The following is a 22033-nucleotide window of genomic DNA, read 5'->3' as shown; positions in this document are numbered from 1 at the left end:
GTTTTGATTAAATATCGTACTTCACATAAGAAATCAATAATAGACCGAATTTTCTTAAGAAATCGTTGTTTGTGAAAATAAAACTTCTGGAAGGATAAGGAAGTTTACAGTAGATTCTAAAGATTTGTTTGGGTTTTCAAAAAGACAAATGACATCCTTAAAGCATAGATTATAGTTCATATTAATTTTAGAAAAACAATAAGAGCTCAAATCATTCCAGAAAATTGAAGATATGTTACAAAAGAAAAATAAATGACAGATGTCTTCACTTTCAGTTTTACAAAAGGTGCATGTATCGGTTACATCACAGTATTTGGAAAAAAGGGCATTACAAGGGTATATATTATGCAAAATTTTAAAGTGCACTTCTCTCATTTTATTTGGTATGCAATATTTATATGGCAGTAACCATGTTTTTCTCCAATAAATATTATCTATTATAGAATTCCAGAAAAATTTCCCTTTTGGAGTAATTACGTTTCTTGACTGAGAGAGTTGACGAATAAATTTATTATTACACTCTTTACTTAAAAGGGAAATGCCTTTCAAACATAACAAAGATTGTTGTTTAGAAAATGACTCATGGGATAGGGAAGCTTACATCAGACATTTTAAACCACTTGGAATAGCTTTTATAATAGAGTTAAATTCTTTAAACGGGACAGGATATTGGTAGATATTCATAAAACTCTCATACGATAACAGATCACCATTAGAGTTGAAAAGATCAGCAATAAAAATTATGTTTTTATTAAACCATTTATCAAAAAAAAAAAAAAAAAGACCTGTTTCTAATTCTAATATCTGAATTATTCCATAAGATGGTTTTGTGGGGTGAAAAGTTGTGGTTGTAAATTATTTTCCAGGCTAACAGAGCTTGTTGATTCAATCTAGCCAATTTAATGGGTAGTTTACCAGTGGAGTAATTACACTTCATCAAAAAAGAAAGGCCACCTACTCTTTTAAACATATTATTTTGGATAAAATACCACATAGAATCCGACCCAAGCAAGCATCTCTTCAGCCAATTAATTTTGAATGTGTTGTTAGTATCATCAAAATTCAGGACTTTTAAGACCGCCCTCACTCCTTTTGTTTGCCAAAATAAATGTCTTTAATTTGTGAGTTTTATTATTCCAGGTAAAATCAAGAAAAATCTTATCAATATTTTTTGAAGTGTGATTATCTACTGCTAAAGATAGGGAAGGGACCACAAATCTAGATAGTCCATCAGTTTTGGATAAAAAGACTCTGCCTAAAATGGACAAATCTCTTTGGAGCCAACTATAGATAATATATTGTAGCCTGTAGCGTGTAAACGGGACTTTTATTTTGGTGGGACGTCATAAGGCTGCGCCGCGCTCCTGCATGTTTTGGATTCGGCTGAAGAAAGGTTTGTGCTTTAGGCGTTTAAAGTGTTTAAAACTATAGAAAGGTTTACTGGCGACTAGTGATGGCCAAATGAGGCTTCCTGAACCACTTAGGCTTTCCAGCCCATTGGTTCACCAAAAGGTTCATTTACCTGAAGTCTCATGAAACAGTGTGCTCCCTAGTGACACCTGCTGTCCAAAGCAATGCATCGCACACAAATCTACTCATCCTGAACAACCAAACATAGTCATAGTGTCATAGTGTGGGCACACCCTTTTTCTATTGCCTGTGTATTAATAAAGTATTTTACTCTGCTTGTATTAACCTATGTACACACAACTCACACAAACACACAACTTTGTGTTCAACTATTCAGTAGATCTTTAGGTTAGTGATAATAGTGAATGCCCAGAATGATTGTAAATAAATTATTGTGAGTGTTGCGCTGATTGGGAGTGCAATAGTGCAGTGCTTATGGGACTGGAATTCTGGAACAGCAAATGGGAAAAGCTTTCCCTAATACAGTTCCCTAATACAGTCTATTCTTATATTAATATTATTATTAATAATAATAGCAATAATATAATAATAACACTACTACTAATATAGGCTATATATATATATATATATATATAAAATTACGTAGTATAGGTATTACACCTAGATATAGGCTAATTTACTCTAATAATCTACTGAACTATGTATAATTTACTCTAATAATCTACTAAACTAAGTATAATGTAATATAATATATAATACAAGCTATGATATATAATGATATCGCTACTAAATACAACCAACACCTCAACACCAATGCAAATGCCTACTGCAAACCCCACAAGAGCCGCGAGGTTTCGAACCACTTTTATCCGAAAGCGATCCTCAGAATGAAGCAATGACGTATTTAAAAGAAAACGAGGCCTCGTTTGTCATCGTCACGTGATTTTCACGGAAACGATACAAGCCTCGAATCGGGGCTTCATCTGGAACGCCCCTTTTTGCTCGACACAAGCTCCGGAGCCTCGCTTCAGATGTCCCATCACTACTGGCGACGCAGATTTAATTATTTATTATTAAGTGTAACTTTGCATTGCTTTATCTAACACTTATTAACGTTGTGTGAGCATGAGTTCAGTCTCTGGCAGTATAGAGGAGAGAAACCGCTTTATTAAACTCAGAGTCAATAGAATCAATTGCAGTGGAAAATGATTCAGTGATTCAAAGCGCTCTATTTCTATCTCCGTTTCTACAATCATTAAATAAGAAAAAAAAAACAACAACAGTGTGTATAAATTGTGTTCTTTTATTAGTTTGTAGTGCTAATTTTAAGTGATACTAAGACTGCTAATACTAAACCAGAGCTGGTTGAGACTCACTCAGAGATTTAGTTTGGATTTATTTTTCTTGCTGTTAATTATTCTCATCTTAAACAGGACAAACACACAGAAAAACTCCTGATGAAGATACAGATCCATGTGACTCTATTATTAAAAATATGCCGTTGATTAAAGAGGAGACTGAATACCTGAAGATTGAAAATGTTTTCAGTTTGAAATATGAAGAAACTGAGGAACAAAGAAAGAAAGAGGAGAATAAAGACCTGAAGATTGAAGAAACATTCAGTTTGAAAGATGAAGAAACTGAGGAACAAAGAAAGAAAGAGGAGAATAAAGACCTGAAGATTGAAGAAACATTCAGTTTGAAAGATGAAGAAACTGAGGAACACACAGGTTGGTTTCATTCTCAAAGCTGAACTCAGTCATTTAATCTTTATTTAATCTTTATTAAAATGTCCAGCTCTACAGAAATGAAGGATATTTTTGAAGAATGTCATATATGAGTGTCCTCAATCCTGCTGGTTGGAGTAAACTTGTCATTTGTGTCAATGTGGGCAGATCAGTAATATAGTTAAAATTTAAGTGCCATAACTTTAGATACATTTATTTTATAACCAGATAAGCTACTACAATATGAGATACATTTTAAAGTAGGGATGGGCATTTTCCCAAAATATTTTATTTGAATAATCGTTTATTTAAATTAGGTATTTTGAAAAAATGAGAGAGATGTTTTTATTTTATTTTTTATCAACATGTCGTCACCATTTCTGAACAAGCTTATGATTAGGCAATGTACACAGCACGCTTACGTTATATCTTAAGGTTTTAAAAAATTAAACAGTATGTGTAAAAAAAAAAAAATTATAGGCCGAAAGAACAAAAGCATTATAAGCTCAAGCAGTGCGAGCGGAAAAAAACACTAATAAATCAGAGCGCCATGCTATTATGCAGAAGTCAGTATATGGTTGTCGTGTTTGTATTGTTTCTCATTTTCATGTTGAGAGAAACGATAATATTATTGGATGATGATATGAGAAACCACTGACAGACGCCGCGGAGAGGAAGATAACGGTGATAAGTGGAGTTTTAAGTGATGCACTTTGGGTTTTCTGCTCTTAAACCCTCGACGAAACTTAAAGGAAGCATTTGTCTCGAGATGATTTTGCTATCATAAGTTCAGAGCTGCCAACTTTTCAAAAAAAACTAAGAGTGAGATTTAGTGGGGCAGTAGTATTGTTTTTTTTTTTGCGCATCTATTTTGATGGTTTGTATATACATCCTATAGACACACACAATTTTAAAGCACTAGAGGCAGTGGCGTAACTTAGTAATGACGGGCCCAGTGAGGCCATTGAGGGTATGACAAAAATGGTAGCACTTTTAGTTATGCACCCCCGAGAAAATTTTGATTTCTATGATCTACATATGTGCATTTTAATATGTTCTGAAGGCCAAAAAAATTTATATCAATAGCTTAAAAACCATGTCAGGGACAATTTTCGTCAGTGAAGAAAGTAAATCTGGTTAACTGATATTTATGTTTTATGAATCATTTTCATAGACATGTTAATTTATTGAAGGCTACTGGGAATGGTAACTACGTTTAATAAATTAATTCACAAACATAAAGAAGAGGTTATTATTTATGTATTTATTTATTTTACTTATTATTATAATAATAATAATATTTTTGTATTATTATTAGGACAGACAAATATTCCCCCATCGCATCATTGAACATTCAACATTTTCTCTCTCTCTCTCTCTCTCTCTCTCTCTCTCTCTCTCTCTATATATATATATATATATATTTTCTCTCTCTCTCTCTCTCTCTCTCTATATATATATATATATATATATATATATATATATATATATATATATATATATATATATATATATATATTAGGGGTGTAACGATACGCGTATTCGTATTGAACCGTTCGGTACAAGGCTTTCGGTTCGATACGCGGTACGCATTATGTACCGAACGGTTCTTGGACTAATTAATTAGATTTGGAAAATAAAAAAGTGTGTGAAATATAATAATATGCGTTCAACAAGGTAGCCCAATAACCAAAACGACGTAACAGGCAATGCCCCCGCCGAAGAGAAAAAAACAAAAAAACAAACAAATATGTTTTAGGCTGCTCAGTCAGGTGCTCGCTTACTCAGTAGGCTACGCGCTGAATGCTCCGTCGCAAAATGGCAATTGCGGTTAACAAACTAGAAATAAATCCTCCAATAACCAACAGGTCTGGTGTTTGGGTGAACTTTGGATTATTTGTAAGCTATGATGATGTTGGCAAGAGTGATGGATAAAAAAAACAACGCTATGTCGCATTTGTTACATGATGGTAGGCCTACAGCAACGGGAATAATTAATGTCATGTCAATCAACTCGTTTACGCCGACAACAAGACGATAAAAAGGAGAAACAACCACAAACTATCCCCGCAGCATTTAGACAGACATTTCCAACTTATTCAAATGGCAAAAGACATCACCGCAGCGAGTGGTCCATTTATAGCCGCGGATATGAGACCTTACGCACGTTTCAGACAAACTCCGTCTGCAGTGCGTTTATGCTGTGCGTTTTTTCTGTACCCATGTTAACGGTTGCAGACTGCAAACGCAGCATATGTGAAAGGACAACAGGGCGTGCGGCTGCTGCACCGCATACGCAGCGCAAAACGCACTGCAGACGGAGTTTTAAGAACATGCTTAAAGTAATTGAGCCCCGTTACAATGTTCCTTCACGAGCCCATTTCAGCCAGTAATTCTGCTTTGTCCCAAAAAACAAAAGCACAAACAGAGAACCAATTGGCCAAAGCAACAGCGGTTGCTCGGACAACAGACCGCTGGACGTCAAGGGCTATACAAAGCTACCTGACTGTAACAGCACATTACATTATGAATGGGAGCTGAACAGCCACGTTCTTCAGACACGCCCCCTTGAGAGTCACACCTGTGGAGGATTTGGCCAAAGGGATGACAGAAGCAGTAGTGTGTGAAAAAAGTGTGGAGAGAGCTAATGTAAAGAGCTAATGTCTTATTCCTGTAACTACATAGAAGATGGGTAAAGTATAACTCCATCATTGTTCAATGTAAAAAAAATTTTTTTAAAAAAAAAATCATACTTTTTTAGTTTTAATAAAAAAATTATAAAAAAAGGTAATTTATCTGCCATTTTTTCTTTTTGCTGTATCTAAAACATACCGAACCGTACCGAACCGAACCGTGACACCAGTGTATCGTATCGAACCGAACCGTGAATTTTGTGAACCGTTACACCCCTAATATATATATATATATATAAGGGGTGTAACGTATTGAACCGTTCGGTACGAGGCTTTCGGTTCGGTACGCAAAATGGCTATTGCGTTTAACTGACCAGAAATAGAAGATCCTCCAATAACCAACAGGTCTGGTGTTTGGGTGAACTTTGGATTCTTTGTAAGCTATGATGGTGTTGGCAAGAGTGATGGATTAAAAAAACAACGGTATGTCGCTGATGGTACAGCAGCGGGAATAACTCATGTCATGTCAGTCAACTCATTTACGCTCTTTTATCGACAACAAGACGATAAAAAGGAGAAACGGCCACAAACTATCCCACAAACTATCCCTGCAGCATTTAGACAGACATTTCCAACTTATTCAAATGGCAAAAGACATCACCGCAGCGAGTGGTCCATTTATAGCCGCGGATATGAGACCTAACGCCCTTTCACACATACTCCATCTGCAGTGCGTGTGCGGTGTGTATTTTTTTCAGTACCCATGTTAACGGATGACAGCTTTCACACTGCACGCGGATGCGGTCCGTCAGTCCGTTCCAGGAGCGTTGCGTCTGCAGCAGTGCACGGATCGTTTTCGTACCGAGTCTATTTTTATCTGCGCTGCGTTGCTGCATTAAAGTGATAGAACATTGTTCGCATTAAAATAAACATGTACTGACGCGATAATTTCACCACAGATGCATTTCATTTAAAATATACTCTTGTTTCAAAGTCAACACATGGCTTTTTTTCTCTCAAGTAAAGCAACAAAACGACACCTTACCTGGCATTTAGGTAAAAAAATTTGCCAAAGTGGATAGCACTCGTCCTTTCTTGGAGGTGAAAAGCAAAGTTCTTTTTGACCTGCAGGATTTCTTTTAAAAGGGGTTAAAAACGAAAGAAAAGACGAGAGTCGGCTGTTTTTGAATAGACTATTGTAAGTTTCTAATTTAAAATGTTTGTGATTTAAGGCTATAAACTATGTTTAAAGGGGGGGTGAAATGCTGTTTCATGCATACTGATCTTTTTACACTGTTAAAGACTTGGAATCCCATACTAAACATAGACAAAGTTTCAAAAGTTAAGGTGGACGTTTGATGGGAGTATTTCTTTGTCAAAAATACTACTTCCGGTTAGTCATAAGTTTCGGCAAGTTTTTTGAGATCATGCGTCCCCTTTGACGTTAATGGGGGCGGAATTTCCTTGTATGGGCCTTACGGATAATTCTACCGGAAGCGCGTGAGAGAGAGAGAGAGAGACGGAGAGAGCGAAAGTAACAGCCTACGCCCATCAAAGCGCTGGCTTGTAGGATGCTGGACAGGTGACAATTACACATAGCACATAACAATGTCACCAAAAAAGTGCGTTTTTGGTTGCCAGACCAAGACAGTCCTGCACAGATTCTCCAAAACCCCGCGGTAAGGCAACAGTGGATGTAATTTGCTTTTCCGGATCAGCAACTGAGTTGCGCGAATGTTTATATCTGTTCGCTGCATTTCGGTGCCGACTGTTTCATAAACAAGACCCAGCTCGACGCCGGATTTTCCCGATCGCCTAATGCTGAAGGATGGAGCAGTCCCAACGTTAGAAGGGTGAGTGAGACTGCTTCAAATGTCTGTTTTTTTTAGTCCGCTTACTGTCTACACAAACCACGCGTAAACACACACACACACACGTGCACAACTGCACTTCCCACATGTACACCTTCAAAGACAAAAATACGACGATATAATTCAAGTATAAATATGTAAATAACACAAGCCGCTAAGCATATTATATAGTTAGTGTATAACTTGTACCACATAGAGACGTCCTCCTCTAGTCGTTTTTGCTGCTGCTCCTGTTCAACTGCAGCCTCTGGGTCTGATTCCGGATCATAGATGTATGGCTGTATCTGATTAAAAGCCATATTTTTATTTTGAATAAAGTTTTTTTCCCGCTGTTAGGGATGACGGACTCGACTCAACACACAGCGCGCTGCTGCACACGTCATTATTTAGCTCCGCTCACACGACACGCCCCCACCCGCTCGGCTTTTTTCGGAAAGACTCGGAACAGCGCATCTTTCTTATATAATTATTAAAAAAATAAAGACTTTTCGGAGATATGCAGGATGCAATGCTACTCTATAGGTACTCAAGATTGACATGACACTGACTGAAACTGAGTGTTTCACCCCCCCTTTAAATGTTTTGCCACTTGTGTGAACTAAATCTATATATGTCACGATACTGAACTCACGATATGATATGTATCCCGATATTTTATATATAGTAGTTTAATTTAATAATGTCACTGAAACTCCGTAAACTTAATGTTTTTCCCCTCAGGCATTACTCATGCTTCCAATGCAGGCAGTATTCTCTCCTGGTGCTCATCCGTCCTGCCTCTCCCGCTATTAATGCACTATACATATAAGAATAAACCATCTAAAATGATTTGGCTACAACTAAAACTAAATGTGTTCTGGTGATTTAAATAATGTTTGCGCTTTCACTTTGAGGCGTGTCATTCCGGCAGCGTGCTCACTTCAGATGATCAATGATAAATGTTTAGCTTGTCCAAGAATTTTAATTCTGCATTTACCCCCTCTCATATTGGTTTTGCACGTCACGCAATCATCTGAACGTCCGTGTTTACTACAGTATGTGCTTCGCTGTGAATCTGTTCATCATAAACCATCGTTCGTGTCTCTTCAGAAGACTTTGATTTGGATTACTTGATTAGTCATTTTTCGATGCCTTTATGACATTTTTTTGTGTGATCTTTTAATGGACTTAATGGAGGGACAAAAATCCCTCAGGTTTCAAAAAGAATATCTTCATTTGTGTTTGGAAGTTAAACGAGAAATGACATGATGGTGACTACATGATGACAGAGTTTAAATTTGTGGTAGGGCTACATTTGTAAATTTGTGTTTGGGTTATACCTTAGGCCTACTACAGCAAATTGAGCCTGGGATATAAACAACTCGATATCTCGAATCATATCGTTTCCATCAACAAACATATTGTGACATTTCAAGACGGACATTTAGACATAATCATGGGTGTATTTGATTTTGATTGTTCCAGGGCACTAAGCCTATATATAGAACAGATCTGTACACTCGCGAGCACTGACCGGCGGCAAACGCACAGAATCCTCCGCCAGTCTGACATCGGTCAGTGTGTCAGTAGCGAATTGAGTCTGTGGTAGGCTATACAGCGCTTGTCCTTGTATGGGCCGCACGGGCTCTTCTCCCGGTAGGGTGCACGCGCGCGTGACTAGAGCGAGAGAGGAAATGCACGCCCATAAACACTCTTTCAAGGTGCAGATCCAGTCATCCGTGAACACTTCTGACGCGCCGCACTCCACTTTATTCCTATGGGTGACGTCGAGCGGCTTCAGCACAGCATTCCGGGAAGGCAGCGCTGCATTTGAACCGATTTGAACGCAGAAATGACGGGAAGCTTCACAACATCGCTTCAGTTGCGTCTAAAAGTGGCTCTCCACCGTTCACTGCTGTCAGGACTTTACCAAATCATACCAAAGAAGTGTGTTTTTGACGGAGCGGTCCCAGCGATAAAGGTTCGGTCCTGCTTTGGAAGCAGCCGGTGAGTAAAACTGCTTCAAATGTCTCTGCTATTGGCTATCGTCACGTGAGTAAACATCAGTAAATGACGCGATCGCGATCGTCATTCAAATGCACTAACGGACTTCATTGCTGTTCTATGTAACTTGTTACACTACTCTGACGTGCAAAACCGTTTTGCTTGCTACCTCTAAGTACAATAGTCCATAAACCGAATCATGTCCTCATAAACTGCGAGTAAACACACACAAATGTTGACAGGCCACTAAATACAGTCCATACCACAGAGACGGACGTCCTGCTGCTGCTGTTTCTCCTGTTCAATTTATTTCAGCCTCCGGATCTGATTCTGGATCGTATATATATTAGCTGAGATCGATAGCCTTGGGCTTCTCCAAGCTTGAGGACGTCACCGCTATGCGCGCTTGTCATTCTTTAGCTCCGCCCACTAGATACGCCTCCAGGCGCTCGTTTTTTTCCGGAAAGACTCGGTACAGCCCATATTTCTTTTATAAATATAATAAAACTAAAGACTTTTCGGAGATATGAAGGATGCAATACTACTCTATAGGTACTCAAGATTGACATGAGACTGAAACTGAGTCTTTCACCTGCCCCTTTAACTCTTTTTAACCCTTTAACTGTCACCGTCCCACAGGTGGGACGCTTGGCGCTCTTTTTTTTGATTGCCTTTTTTTCGTATCATATATTTTAGTAATTATCATAAATTAGGTATCTTTCAAAAGCTTACGAACTCAAAATTCATCCTGTGAAAACCGTTTTGAAATCAGACGTTGCGTTACCATGGAAACGGTACTCTAATTTCTTCTAGCGGGTTCCTCCCCTAGTGGGCAGTGTCATGTTTCATATTACGAAATGTATTTTAACTACTTTATAATCAAAATCTTTTCTAATCTTGACAAAACACATATCATTGGAAAGGTCTGAGTCTCAAGGTTCCATATGTGGTGACTGTTTTATGATGGAAGTGATATTTGGACAGAAATTTACAGGAAAATGCATCAAAAAAAACAATCAATGGAAATTGAATGACACCCGGTGGCTATTTTTGGTACAGCACCTAAACAAAATCTCATGGGGACTTCAATTTTTGTGATATCAACTTCAAATTTGGAACACAACTTGGTTAGATATGCCTTTGATTTTATAGTAATTTTAGAGTAAAACATTTTTTGTAAAATATATATTTTATATAAAATAAAAAATATTTAGTACTGTATTTTTCATTTTCAGTAAATTTAAACTTCCATAACTTTTTCGTTCTTTCATATTTTGAAATGCTTTCACCTCAGTAATAATCTGCTGATTGTCTTCTTTAAATCAAGACCAAACCTAAGTCTATATTCCAAACCATTCTTGAATTACAGCCTTTTAAGTTTGGATAGTGCATTTTCATGACTATTCTCAAAAACGGGGGTGACAGTTAAAGGGTTAAGTGTTTTTGGACATACCATACTTTTATTTGGTCATTAATCCATCTTGAGTAATCAATTCACCCGGTCCTTGGCACTTATGCGACACGGCAGGTGAGAAAGGTTTACTTTCGCTGTCACAAAGACCACACATTGCACATAAAGTTACACCATAACTGTATCCTCATGAAAACAATGCATTACAGCTTTAACTAAAATAGAGATAGTTTAGTTAAGCCCCTTTCACACTGCACGTCGGACCCGCAATATTCCCGGAACATTGCCGGGTCGCCTTCTGTGTGAAAGCAACCACGTCCCGGGATTAATTACCGAATTCGACCCGGGTCGGGGACCTAGTAATATTGCGGTATTCGACCCGGGACGAGCGCTGTGTGAAAAAAAGCCAAAACTAATGCCGCAACGTGTACGTAGTTATCGTGCGACTCCTAGAGCTTGTTTTTTCAATAATACAACCCTGCAGTGCCAGAAGAGCTCGTCGGTGTTTTAAACGCAGAGAGTGTTCGTATACAAAAGAAACTAAAATTAAACAAGCAGAAATGAGCGCAAACTGGACACAAGTCGAGACCACGGAGCTCCTTACTATCTGCGCTGAAGCTGAGATCGCTCGCCATTATACGTCACATCCGGATGTCACGTGTCAACTCGACCCGGGACCGTTACGGGTTGTGTGTGAAAAGCGCACATATTACAGTATTTCGCTGGCAGTGTGAATGGACCAAATCTAGCGACCCGGGAACAAATGCCGGTTCGCATTATCCGTGTATTTGCCAGAATCGCTGTGTGAAAGGTGCTTTAGATAATATTTATTTTTTGTAATTTAAAATTATTTTTTGTGATTATTTTGCGGTGAAATGACATTATGCAGGATCGCAAAAAAATGCGACATTTTGCTGATTTTGCGTTGTATTCAGCGATCACGAAAAACTGGAGGGACTGTATTAGCTCCTGTATGAATACAAACACACTCTAAATAATCAATGTTCTTAAACAGTGATTATAATTTTTCCATCACAAACCAATTTGGCTGGAAGATACGGCTTGAAGGCAGCGAGCAGGAATCAGGATGTAATAAGAGTAAAAAGTGTACTCTTTGCTGCCATCATTAAATGTGTCATGAACTGGCTTTTTAATTTTTTTTGTACCGTTGTCTGAGGTCAACTAATGAAAAAACCAACCTCGTTCGTGTGGTTTTACATTCAAAAATATAACTTATAAGTAATAGGTTATTTTCTACACTGGTTCTGAGACTCTCTTTCGGATGGGCTGTCTTCTGTTTTGATGTCCGTGTGGCACTGGAGACTTGGAAGTAAACGCCCGCGGCTAGGATTGGATAAGAGTTGCATATTTAATGAGCTTGAGCTCCACTTCTCAGTTCAGTTCACATGAGGGAGGGATTGATTTGAAAACGGCAACCGGAATGATTCAAGTACGTCTTTATCAAAAAAACACAATGATTTATTTCTCATCCATCAGCAATTGATTGGGCTATTATTTTTGTATTACATAGCCCGCACGATTATTCGATATAAGCATGAACTGCACGCACGTGTATGTGCCCTTCAAATGTCAAGTCAAGAGAGAGATAACAGCGCAGAACAAGAAAGGAATATAATGAGATTCATCGGCCTGCCGACGGGCTTCTGTTTTAGTAGCCAATCCGGAAAACACACAGCACCGGGACTGGATATACTGTCAAATATATATTTTTAATATAATAATTTTTTTCCCGTCTATTGAAAGTCTAGGTGATCTAGGTGATTATTCTGAAAAGATCACTTTATATGATAAAGTTTTTAAGCGTTTTCTCATAAATAAACATTGATCAATTACTATTAAAATTCTCACAAATATTTGCTTACTCAATGTATTTTTTACAACGGTGTAATTGTGTTGTAATAGCTTACACACAGCACAAGGAAGCTTGATTTTGAATGGTAAATTGAATTTAAAAGATGAGTAAACAGTAATAAAATAAGAACAAATAAACAGATTACAAACAATAGCACAAATAAATTCAATAGAACAAAAGATACAAATTAAATAGACAGCTTTATTTTTCCAGGTAGGTCTCTATATATAGACCCAGGAATGCGGATTTTAGCAGGCAACCTTGCCAAAATAACACACATTTTACCCCCCAAACACCATTTTTTTTTGGTGAAGCTATCGTTTTGGGCTAGTTGGCGGATTTTGTTGTAAAAACTTGGCAACCCTGTCTGCACACACGCTGGAATAAACAATCTTTGCCGGTGTTGTAAAAAAAAAAAAGAATTTAAGGATACACAGAGTACTTACCCAACATGATCATCATTTCTGAGAGAAATAGTGAAGGTGAATGCACATACAAACTAGCTCTCCGTTTAGGATTTAAACAAATTCAACAAGCCCCTTTGATGACGTCGCTGGATTACGTTACTTTTTATCATCTGTCCATCATCGTCTAAAGCCCACCCTGATGATTTCACTGGTCTGAACAGTTTCTGTTCAGGCATAATAACTCCTCTATGGATCAAGTCCAGACCTAACTGTAGTGATGTCCGGTTCGCGAACGAATTGTTCTTTTTAACCGGATCTTTATAGTGAACCGGTCGAACCAGTTTAGCCACGTACGGTACGGGTGATCTGCCGTAGCTCACACACATCTCCCTCTGATTCGGCCATCATCTTCTGACTAAACGCGCGCTAATTTTATGCGGGTGATGCGTATCCACCTCTCGCGAAGCAGCCTCTCCAACGTTTCGCGAGACTTGCAAGTCATACTTATTTTAAAATATATAATTAATTATCACCATTGACAGTAGTGGAGGAACGCCACCGAATGTAACGAAGTAAAAGTACAGTTTTTTCACAAGAAATGTACTTGAGTAAAAGTAAAAGTACCCCATTTTTAAATTTACTCTAAAAGTACAAGTTACCCAACAAATGTACTCAAGTAAATGTAACGAAGTAAATGTAATTCGTTACTACCCACCTCTGTTGAAAAGCACTGCTGTTGTACGTTACCTGTGAATGCAATCACTAAGTGTGGGGGTTTGCACGGCCATTTGGTTTATACAGTATATAGCATTAGTAGTTTTGTTAGTTCTGGTGATGTAGTGTATAGTTCGATAGAATGTGGAATTGCCGGTATTGTTTATCTACACAGTTTCTATGGTACAAAATACTACGTTATTGATGTTAGGTTCTGTGCCGAGGCTTCGGAACGCGTCTCCTGCATTGAAAATTATTTGGCTGCCGCCAAAAAATGTTTGTCCCGTCAAAGGCTTATTTGATCAGTTATTTTGATTCATGAGTGATAGATGACAGGGCGCATGCTAGCTGAGTGACAAAGAGAAAGAGCAGGGCGCACACACTCTCTGTGTCTTCATAATAAGCAGCATCATATTAGCATATTTCATTCACGTATTACGACGGTTATCAAAATCAAAATGTCTGAAGCTGGGAGTAAATCTTTAAAGCTTTTGGCTTGTAAGCTCCGTAAACAACAAGCTGACAACACAATTTATAAAATTAGAGACCCTAAAACGAGAAAGATTCAATATAGATTAAAAGAAATTCATGAACAATTTGAAAAATTCTATAAGGAACTATATACAGAAAATACATTGATACCAGAAATGGATAAAGACATTTTTAAGTTCTTTAAAACTACCCAAATTAACAGAAGAACAAAATGAAAGTCTGATAAAGGATATAAGTTTACAAGAATTGCTGACAGAGATTACTAAATTAAAATTAAATAAATCACCAGGTACAGATGGATTTACTCCTGAATGGTATAAGAAATTCAAGGAACAGCTCGCCCCTATTCTTCTGCCAGCTTGTAATGCTACATTTCATGGAAGGGATATTCCTATTTCATGGAATGAGGCGATCATTTCTCCTATTCCTAAGGAAGGAAAAGATAAATTAGATTGTGCTTCCTATAGGCCTATCTCGGTTTTAAATGTTGATTATAAGTTATATACAGCAATATTGACTAGGAGAATAGAACACCTACTTCCAGAGCTGATTCACAATGATCAGACAGGGTTCATTCTACAAAGACAAACACAGGATAATGTTAGACGCACACTACATATAATGAAACACATTCAAGAGAGTAATATATGATATTGAGTCTTGATGCTGAAAAAGCCTTTGATTCAGTCAGATGGTCATACCTATATAGAGTACTAGAAAAATTTGGTTTTCACGAAAACCTTATTAAAGCCATGCAGTTAATATAATCGAGACCACGAGCAAGAATTAAAGTAAATGGGAGTTTGTCTAATTTCTGCAATCTGGAAAAGGGAACGAGGCAGGGATGTCCTCTTTCCCCCCTCCTTTTTGCACTTTATATTGAACCCCTTAGCCAATGGATACGGCAAAACCATTATATTACTGGGATAAAGATGGGGGAAGATGAATATAAAATTGCTTTATTCGCAGACAATGTTATGATATACTTGAGAGACCCGGTAATATAATTTTCAAACCTTATGTCAATACGAGATACATTTGGCACTTTATCAGGATATAAACTAAACGTGCAAAAAACACAGGTCATTTGCTACAATTTTACTCCATCAGAAAAAATGAGCACAAAATATAGGATTAATTATAATGAAGAAGTAATAAAATATTTGGGAATATACCTGCCGAAAGATACTAACACCGTTAGAAGTAAATTATAGACATTTAAATAGTAAGCTACGGGCAGATATCCAGAGGTGGAGTGCTATCCCTTTCTTGAATTTGGGGGAGAGAGTGGAAATTATTAAAATAAATATGCTTCCGAGGCTTTTATATCTTTTTCAGACACACCCAGTGAAGATTACAGAAGAACAATTTAAAGAGTGGGACAAATGGATTATAAGATTTATTTGGGAAGGTAAAAAATCCAGAATTCGATATAAAACGCTCCAGATATCTAAAGAGAAGGGAGGCTTGGCCCTTCCCTCCCTAAAAGATTATTATATAGCTGCCCAATTAAGACCCATAGTTTGCTTGTATAACCCAAGCTACAAAGCTAGATGGAAGCAAATTGAACTTTCCCTTTTCCCAGAAGTACCAATTCAAGCAGTAATTGCAGATGAAAACCTATTAAGGGCCAATATAAGTAAAGAACATCCGTGGATTACTATTACACTAGAAATGTGGGCAACAGTAATTAAAAAATTTAACTTGAAAGACACTCTGAAAATACTGAGATGGTGCGCATACGACACAGAGTTTACACCTAATACTTTAGACGAAGTGTTTAAGAAATGGATTCCGAAAGGAGTTACAACGTATTATTCTATCACAAATAACAATATATTCTTAACCTTTCAAGAATTTAAGAATCGTTTCGAGTTCGGTAATCATGACTTATTTAGATACTTTCAAATAAGACAAGACATGGAGGCTATTTTTCTGGAAAAGTGTAATTCGATTCTTTATTTCACCAGCTCAAAAATGTTATAGGGAAGTAGGATCAGGATGTTGGAGACAATGTAATTCAGAAGTAGCAAATCATCACCATATATTCTGGGCGTGTCCAGTTATTCACACATTTTGGAAAGATGTACACAGGACATTAGAAGCTATATTAAAGATCAAAATTCCATTTCAATTTGATGTCTTATATTTGGGTAATCTGGACTTGCATAAAACCAATTATATATACAGTATTGTTCAAAATAATAGCAGTACAATGTGACTAACCAGAATAATCAAGGTTTTTCGTATATTTTTTTTATTGCTACGTGGCAAACAAGTTACCAGTAGGTTCAGTAGATTCTCAGAAAACAAATGAGACCCAGCATTCATGATATGCACGCTCTTAAGGCTGTGCAATTGGGCAATTAGTTGAATTAGTGGAAAGGGGTGTGTTCAAAAAAATAGCAGTGTGGCATTCAATCTCTGAGGTCATCAATTTTGTGAAGAAACAGGTGTGAATCAGGTGGCCCCTATTTAAGGATGAAGCCAACACTTGTTGAACATGCATTTGAAAGCTGAGGAAAATGGGTCGTTCAAGACATTGTTCAGAAGAACAGCGTACTTTGATTAAAAAGTTGATTAGAGAGGGGAAAACCTATAAAGAGGTGCAAAAAATGATAGGCTGTTCAGCTAAAATGATCTCCAATGCCTTAAAATGGAGAGCAAAACCAGAGAGACGTGGAAGAAAACGGAAGACAACCATCAAAATGGATAGAAGAATAACCAGAATGGCAAAGGCTCAGCCAATGATCCCCTCCAGGATGATCAAAGACAGTCTGGAGTTACCTGTAAGTACTGTGACAGTTAGAAGACGTCTGTGTGAAGCTAATCTATTTTCAAGAATCCCCCGCAAAGTCCCTCTGTTAAAAAAAAGGCATGTGCAGAAGAGGTTACAATTTCCCAAAGAACACATCAACTGGCCTAAAGAGAAATGGAGGAACATTTTGTGGACGGATGAGAGTAAAATTGTTCCTTTTGGGTCCAAGGGCCACAGGCAGTTTGTGAGACGACCCCCAAACTCTGAATTCAAGCCACAGTACACAGTGAAGACAGAGAAGCATGGAGGTGCAAGCATCATGATATGGGCATGTTTCTCCTACTATGGTGTTGGGCCTATTTATCGCATACCAGGGATCATGGATCAGTTTGCATATGTTAAAATACTTGAAGAGGTCATGTTGCCCTATGCAGAAGAGGACATGCCCTTGAAACGGTTGTTTCAACAAGACAATGACCCAAAACACACTAGTAAACGGGCAAAGTCTTGGTTCCAAACCAACAAAATTAATGTTATGGAGTGGCCAGCCCAATCTCCAGACCTTAATCCAATTGAGAACTTGTGGGGTGATATCAAAAATGCTGTTTCTGAAGCAAAACCAAGAAATGTGAATGAATTGTGGAATGTTGTTAAAGAATCATGGAGTGGAATAACAGCTGAGAGGTGCCACAAGTTGGTTGACTCCATGCCACACAGATGTCAAGCAGTTTTAAAAAACTGTGGTCATACAACTAAATATTAGTTTAGTGATTCACAGGATTGCTAAATCCCAGAAAGAAAAAAATGTTTGTACAAAATAGTTTTGAGTTTGTACAGTCAAAGGTAGACACTGCTATTTTTTTGAACACACCCCTTTCAACTAATTGCCCAATTGCACAGCCTTAAGAGCGTGCATATCATGAATGCTGGGTCTTGTTTGTTTTCTAACAATCTACTGAACCTACTGGTAACTTGTTTGCCACGTAGCAATAAAAAATATACTAAAAACCTTGATTATTCTGGTTAGTCACATTGTACTGCTATTATTTTGAACAAGACTGTACCTATGGAGAATATTTCTGGCTGCAGCTAAAAAGGCCCTTACGCCCAAATGGCTCCAACCTATATCACCCACTATAGAAGACTGGAAAGCAGTTGTAATCGAAATATATAAGATGAAAATTCTTACCTTTTCTTTAAAATTAACAAAGCAAGAAGGGATTGTGCTGTGGAAAATATGGAAGGAATTTGTGGAAAAGGAGTAATTATATAATAGATGTAATCATAGATTACTGTCAAAACTAACTATGCTAAGTTGCCACTGGACTTTACTGTACCCCTATTTTTTTTGTGTCTGTTTTTGTTTTTTTATTCTTGTGTTTAGAAATTTAAGGGATGTCAGTTTAATGGAAAATATTTTACAATCTGTTTATTTTGTAATGTATGACTCCTACACACACACACACAAAAAAAAAAAATCAAAATGTCGGAAGACCTAATCCATGTCAGAGCATTTTTCCTTGAATTTTGACTCTTCTCTGACTCACCAGTTTGACTCTGCTCTCCTCGTCCCTTCTGACCGTCTGTTCAGCCACACTTTCTCTTTCACATTTCAAAAGCTCGTCTTCAATGTAACTGTTATTTCAGTTCAAATAGATACAGTTCGGGGTCTGCACCAAAGTAAATATCTTCTCTCACAGACGACAGAGATCGGCAGAATGGATTCAAAAACGGTAAAACTCAACTGTTTAACTCTAAGGGACTTGGAAAATGAGCCTATTTTGAAAAAAGGTGGAGTGTTCCTTTAACGTACTCCATGGCTGCAATGAACAAGCAGGGGGGGCAAGCACTTCCGGAAAACAGGTGGCCACTATGGAAACCAAAACTTGCTGATCGGAATCTGATTTTTTAAACGGTTCCAAGTTAGAACCGGTTCTCGATGCCCAACTCTAGTCATGGGCGGGGCTGCTGAATTATACGTGCTTATTATTCTGTAGAGGCGGTGTTTCGTCAGTCGATGACGTCAAGATGCGAACACGATGGTTTTCTGGGCCTGGTGTCTATAAAAGCTTTTCTTTGACTAACAAGGAAGTTTTCAGCTCTGAAACTTACAGGATAATCTTATATTACCATGACCTTTTATTTATTAAAAGCTCAAGGGAAAGTTGATTTCTCAATTCATCTCCCCTTTAAACTCTCTCCAAAACATCAATAATGCCAGACTCATTACAAAGTTCTTTCAGATCCAGGGAGGACTTAGGGTTAGTAGAAGTGTCAGAAGTAGATTTATCCATTTTTTTATCCATGACACAATTGAAATCTCCAGCACAAAACCTCATGCCCTTACAATATTGATTAAACAAGAATGATTTTAGATATAAACTTAGGTGAGTCCTTCTGGGTCACTGACTTAATGCTCTAAAATAAAGGGGAAATGTTTATTGATTAAAATGATTGTGCCCCTCTTTCTTGTGTTTGTTTTACAAAATTTACGAAAAATATTTGCCCTCCCAGTCTCGATTTAATTTCAAGTGTTCCGAGTCAGATAAATGTGTTTCTTGAAGCATAGCAATAGTAGTCCCCTGCTTTTTAAAATAAGTTGTTTTTCCCCTCTTAATCGCATGTCCTAGACCTTTCACATTCTGTTATAAAACTAGCCAAATTATAAGTTGTCATCAAATGGAAAAAGATAAAAAACAAAAAAAAAGATCCCTCCCTAAACCCCCCAAATTTATCCCTAAGTCTTTAGGACTTCTTGAAAATTAAAGGCAGACATCTTTCATTTAACACTTAACTGCAAGACAGTGGCCCTCTTGGACCAAAGCTTATGCCTAGGATAGGTTGGGTTTGTATTATACTACTCTATACCCTGCTATTGATGCTTTAAATGTCTTAATTATGTTATGTCTGTTTTTGCCCTAGATCTAATGGCATTGAAACAGGCAAGTCATGAACTAAATGAAAGTGAAGAAGAGAAAGACCATAATGATAAACATCATGATTCCATGACTGGAGAAAGATCGACACAGGCCAAAAAGACTTCCTTGCAAAAGAGAGCTCAAAAGACAGGAACTAAAAGTTATTTAACCTGTCAACAATGTGGAAAGAGTTGCAGAAATAAAGGATATCTTAACATCCACATGAGAATTCACACTGGAGAGAAACCTTACACCTGCCAACAGTGTGGAAAGAGTTTCAGACTTAAAGGACACCTTAAAGGCCACATGAGTATTCACACTGGAGAGAAGCCGTTCACCTGCCAACAGTGTGGAAAGAGTTTCAGACATGAAAGAAACCTTGACAGGCACATGAAAATTCACACTGGAGAGAAGCCTTACACCTGCCAACAGTGTGGAAAGAGTTGCATAAATAAAGGAAACCTTAAATGCCACATGAGAATTCACACTGGAGAGAAACCTTACACCTGCCAACAGTGTGGAAAGAGTTTCAGTGAAAAACGAAACCTTAAACGCCACATGAGTATTCACACTGGAGAGAAGCAGTTCACCTGCCAACAGTGTGGAAAGAGTTGCATAAATAAAGGAAACCTTAAACGCCACATGAGAGTTCACACTGGAGAGAAACCTTACACCTGCCAACAGTGTGGAAAGAGTTTCAGTGGAAAAGTAAACCTCAACAGTCACATTAGAGTTCACACTGGAGAGAAGCCGTTCACCTGCCAACAGTGTGGAAAGAGTTTCAGACATGAAAGAAACCTTGACAGGCACATGAAAATTCACACTGGAGAGAAGCCTTACACCTGCCAACAGTGTGGAAAGAGTTGCATAAATAAAGGAAACCTTAAATGCCACATGAGAATTCACACTGGAGAGAAACCTTACACCTGCCAACAGTGTGGAAAGAGTTTCAGTGAAAAACGAAACCTTAAACGCCACATGAGTATTCACACTGGAGAGAAGCAGTTCACCTGCCAACAGTGTGGAAAGAGTTGCATAAATAAAGGAAACCTTAAACGCCACATGAGAGTTCACACTGGAGAGAAGCAGTTCACCTGCCAACAGTGTGGAAAGAGTTGCATAAATAAAGGAAACCTTAAACGCCACATGAGAGTTCACACTGGAGAGAAACCTTACACCTGCCAACAGTGTGGAAAGAGTTTCAGTCAAAAACGAAACCTTAAACGCCACATGAGTATTCACACTGGAGAGAAGCCGTTCACCTGCCAACAGTGTGGAAAGAGTTTCAGTGGAAAAGTAAACCTCAACAGTCACATTAGAGTTCACACTGAAGAGAAGCCGTTCAACTGCCAACAGTGTGGAAAGAGTTTCAGACATGAAAGAAACCTTGACAGGCACATGAAAATTCACACTGGAGAGAAGCCTTACACCTGCCAACAGTGTGGAAAGAGTTTCAGAAATAAAGGAGATCTTAAAGTCCATAAAATAAATAAACAGCGCGAGGCGTCTGGTAAAGTCATAGGGTAAAGTGCGTCGTCAGACTGCGTCGTCAGACTCGTCACACACGTTTCACTTCAATCGTTGTAAACAATCGTTGTTCGAAGTGCTGCCTAGTCCGTCGCACACGTTTTTGCACTTCTTCTGCTGACTGAAGGCATGCAAAGCAGTTGATTGCAGTAGGAAACATAGCCTATCAGTTTCTCAGTGTTGATTCACTCAGTGTTTTAGTTTTTATTCCGATTGAACACATCCATTCATGAGAATCGATGATTTAATGAAGGATATTTTGTGTGAGTAGCATCCACACCAGTAACAGAAAAGCTGCGTCTCATTTCTCCCTCTATCGCGAATGATGCTGCCTTCACGTGCTATCGG

General features: G+C 38.0%; 1 protein-coding gene across 1 annotated transcript; it reads left to right on the top strand.

Annotated features, from left to right (window-relative positions):
- Positions 1-1303: 1303 nt before the first annotated feature.
- Positions 1304-21685, top strand: LOC137049292 (zinc finger protein 814-like). Its single transcript, XM_067427798.1, has 3 exons — positions 1304-1393; positions 2805-3101; positions 20163-21685. The coding sequence occupies exons 1-3, from the start codon at positions 1369-1371 to the stop codon at positions 21683-21685; spliced, it is 1845 nt and encodes a 614-aa protein (XP_067283899.1). The 5' UTR covers positions 1304-1368.
- Positions 21686-22033: the final 348 nt, after the last annotated feature.

This window comes from Pseudorasbora parva, chromosome 2 (genome assembly GCF_024679245.1).
Source record: "Pseudorasbora parva isolate DD20220531a chromosome 2, ASM2467924v1, whole genome shotgun sequence".
NCBI lineage: Eukaryota > Metazoa > Chordata > Actinopteri > Cypriniformes > Gobionidae > Pseudorasbora > Pseudorasbora parva.
Note: the sequence above shows the minus strand (reverse complement) of the source record. Positions and strands in the feature narration are given on the sequence as shown.

Coding starts and splice junctions, on each gene's coding strand:
- LOC137049292 (XM_067427798.1), top strand. CDS start 1,369: ATGTTTTGGATTCGGCTGAAGAAAG. Junction 1,394..2,804: donor TTGGATTCGGCTGAAGAAAG/GTTTGTGCTTTA, acceptor CATCTTAAACAG/GACAAACACACAGAAAAACT. Junction 3,102..20,162: donor AGAAACTGAGGAACACACAG/GTTGGTTTCATT, acceptor TTTTTGCCCTAG/ATCTAATGGCATTGAAACAG.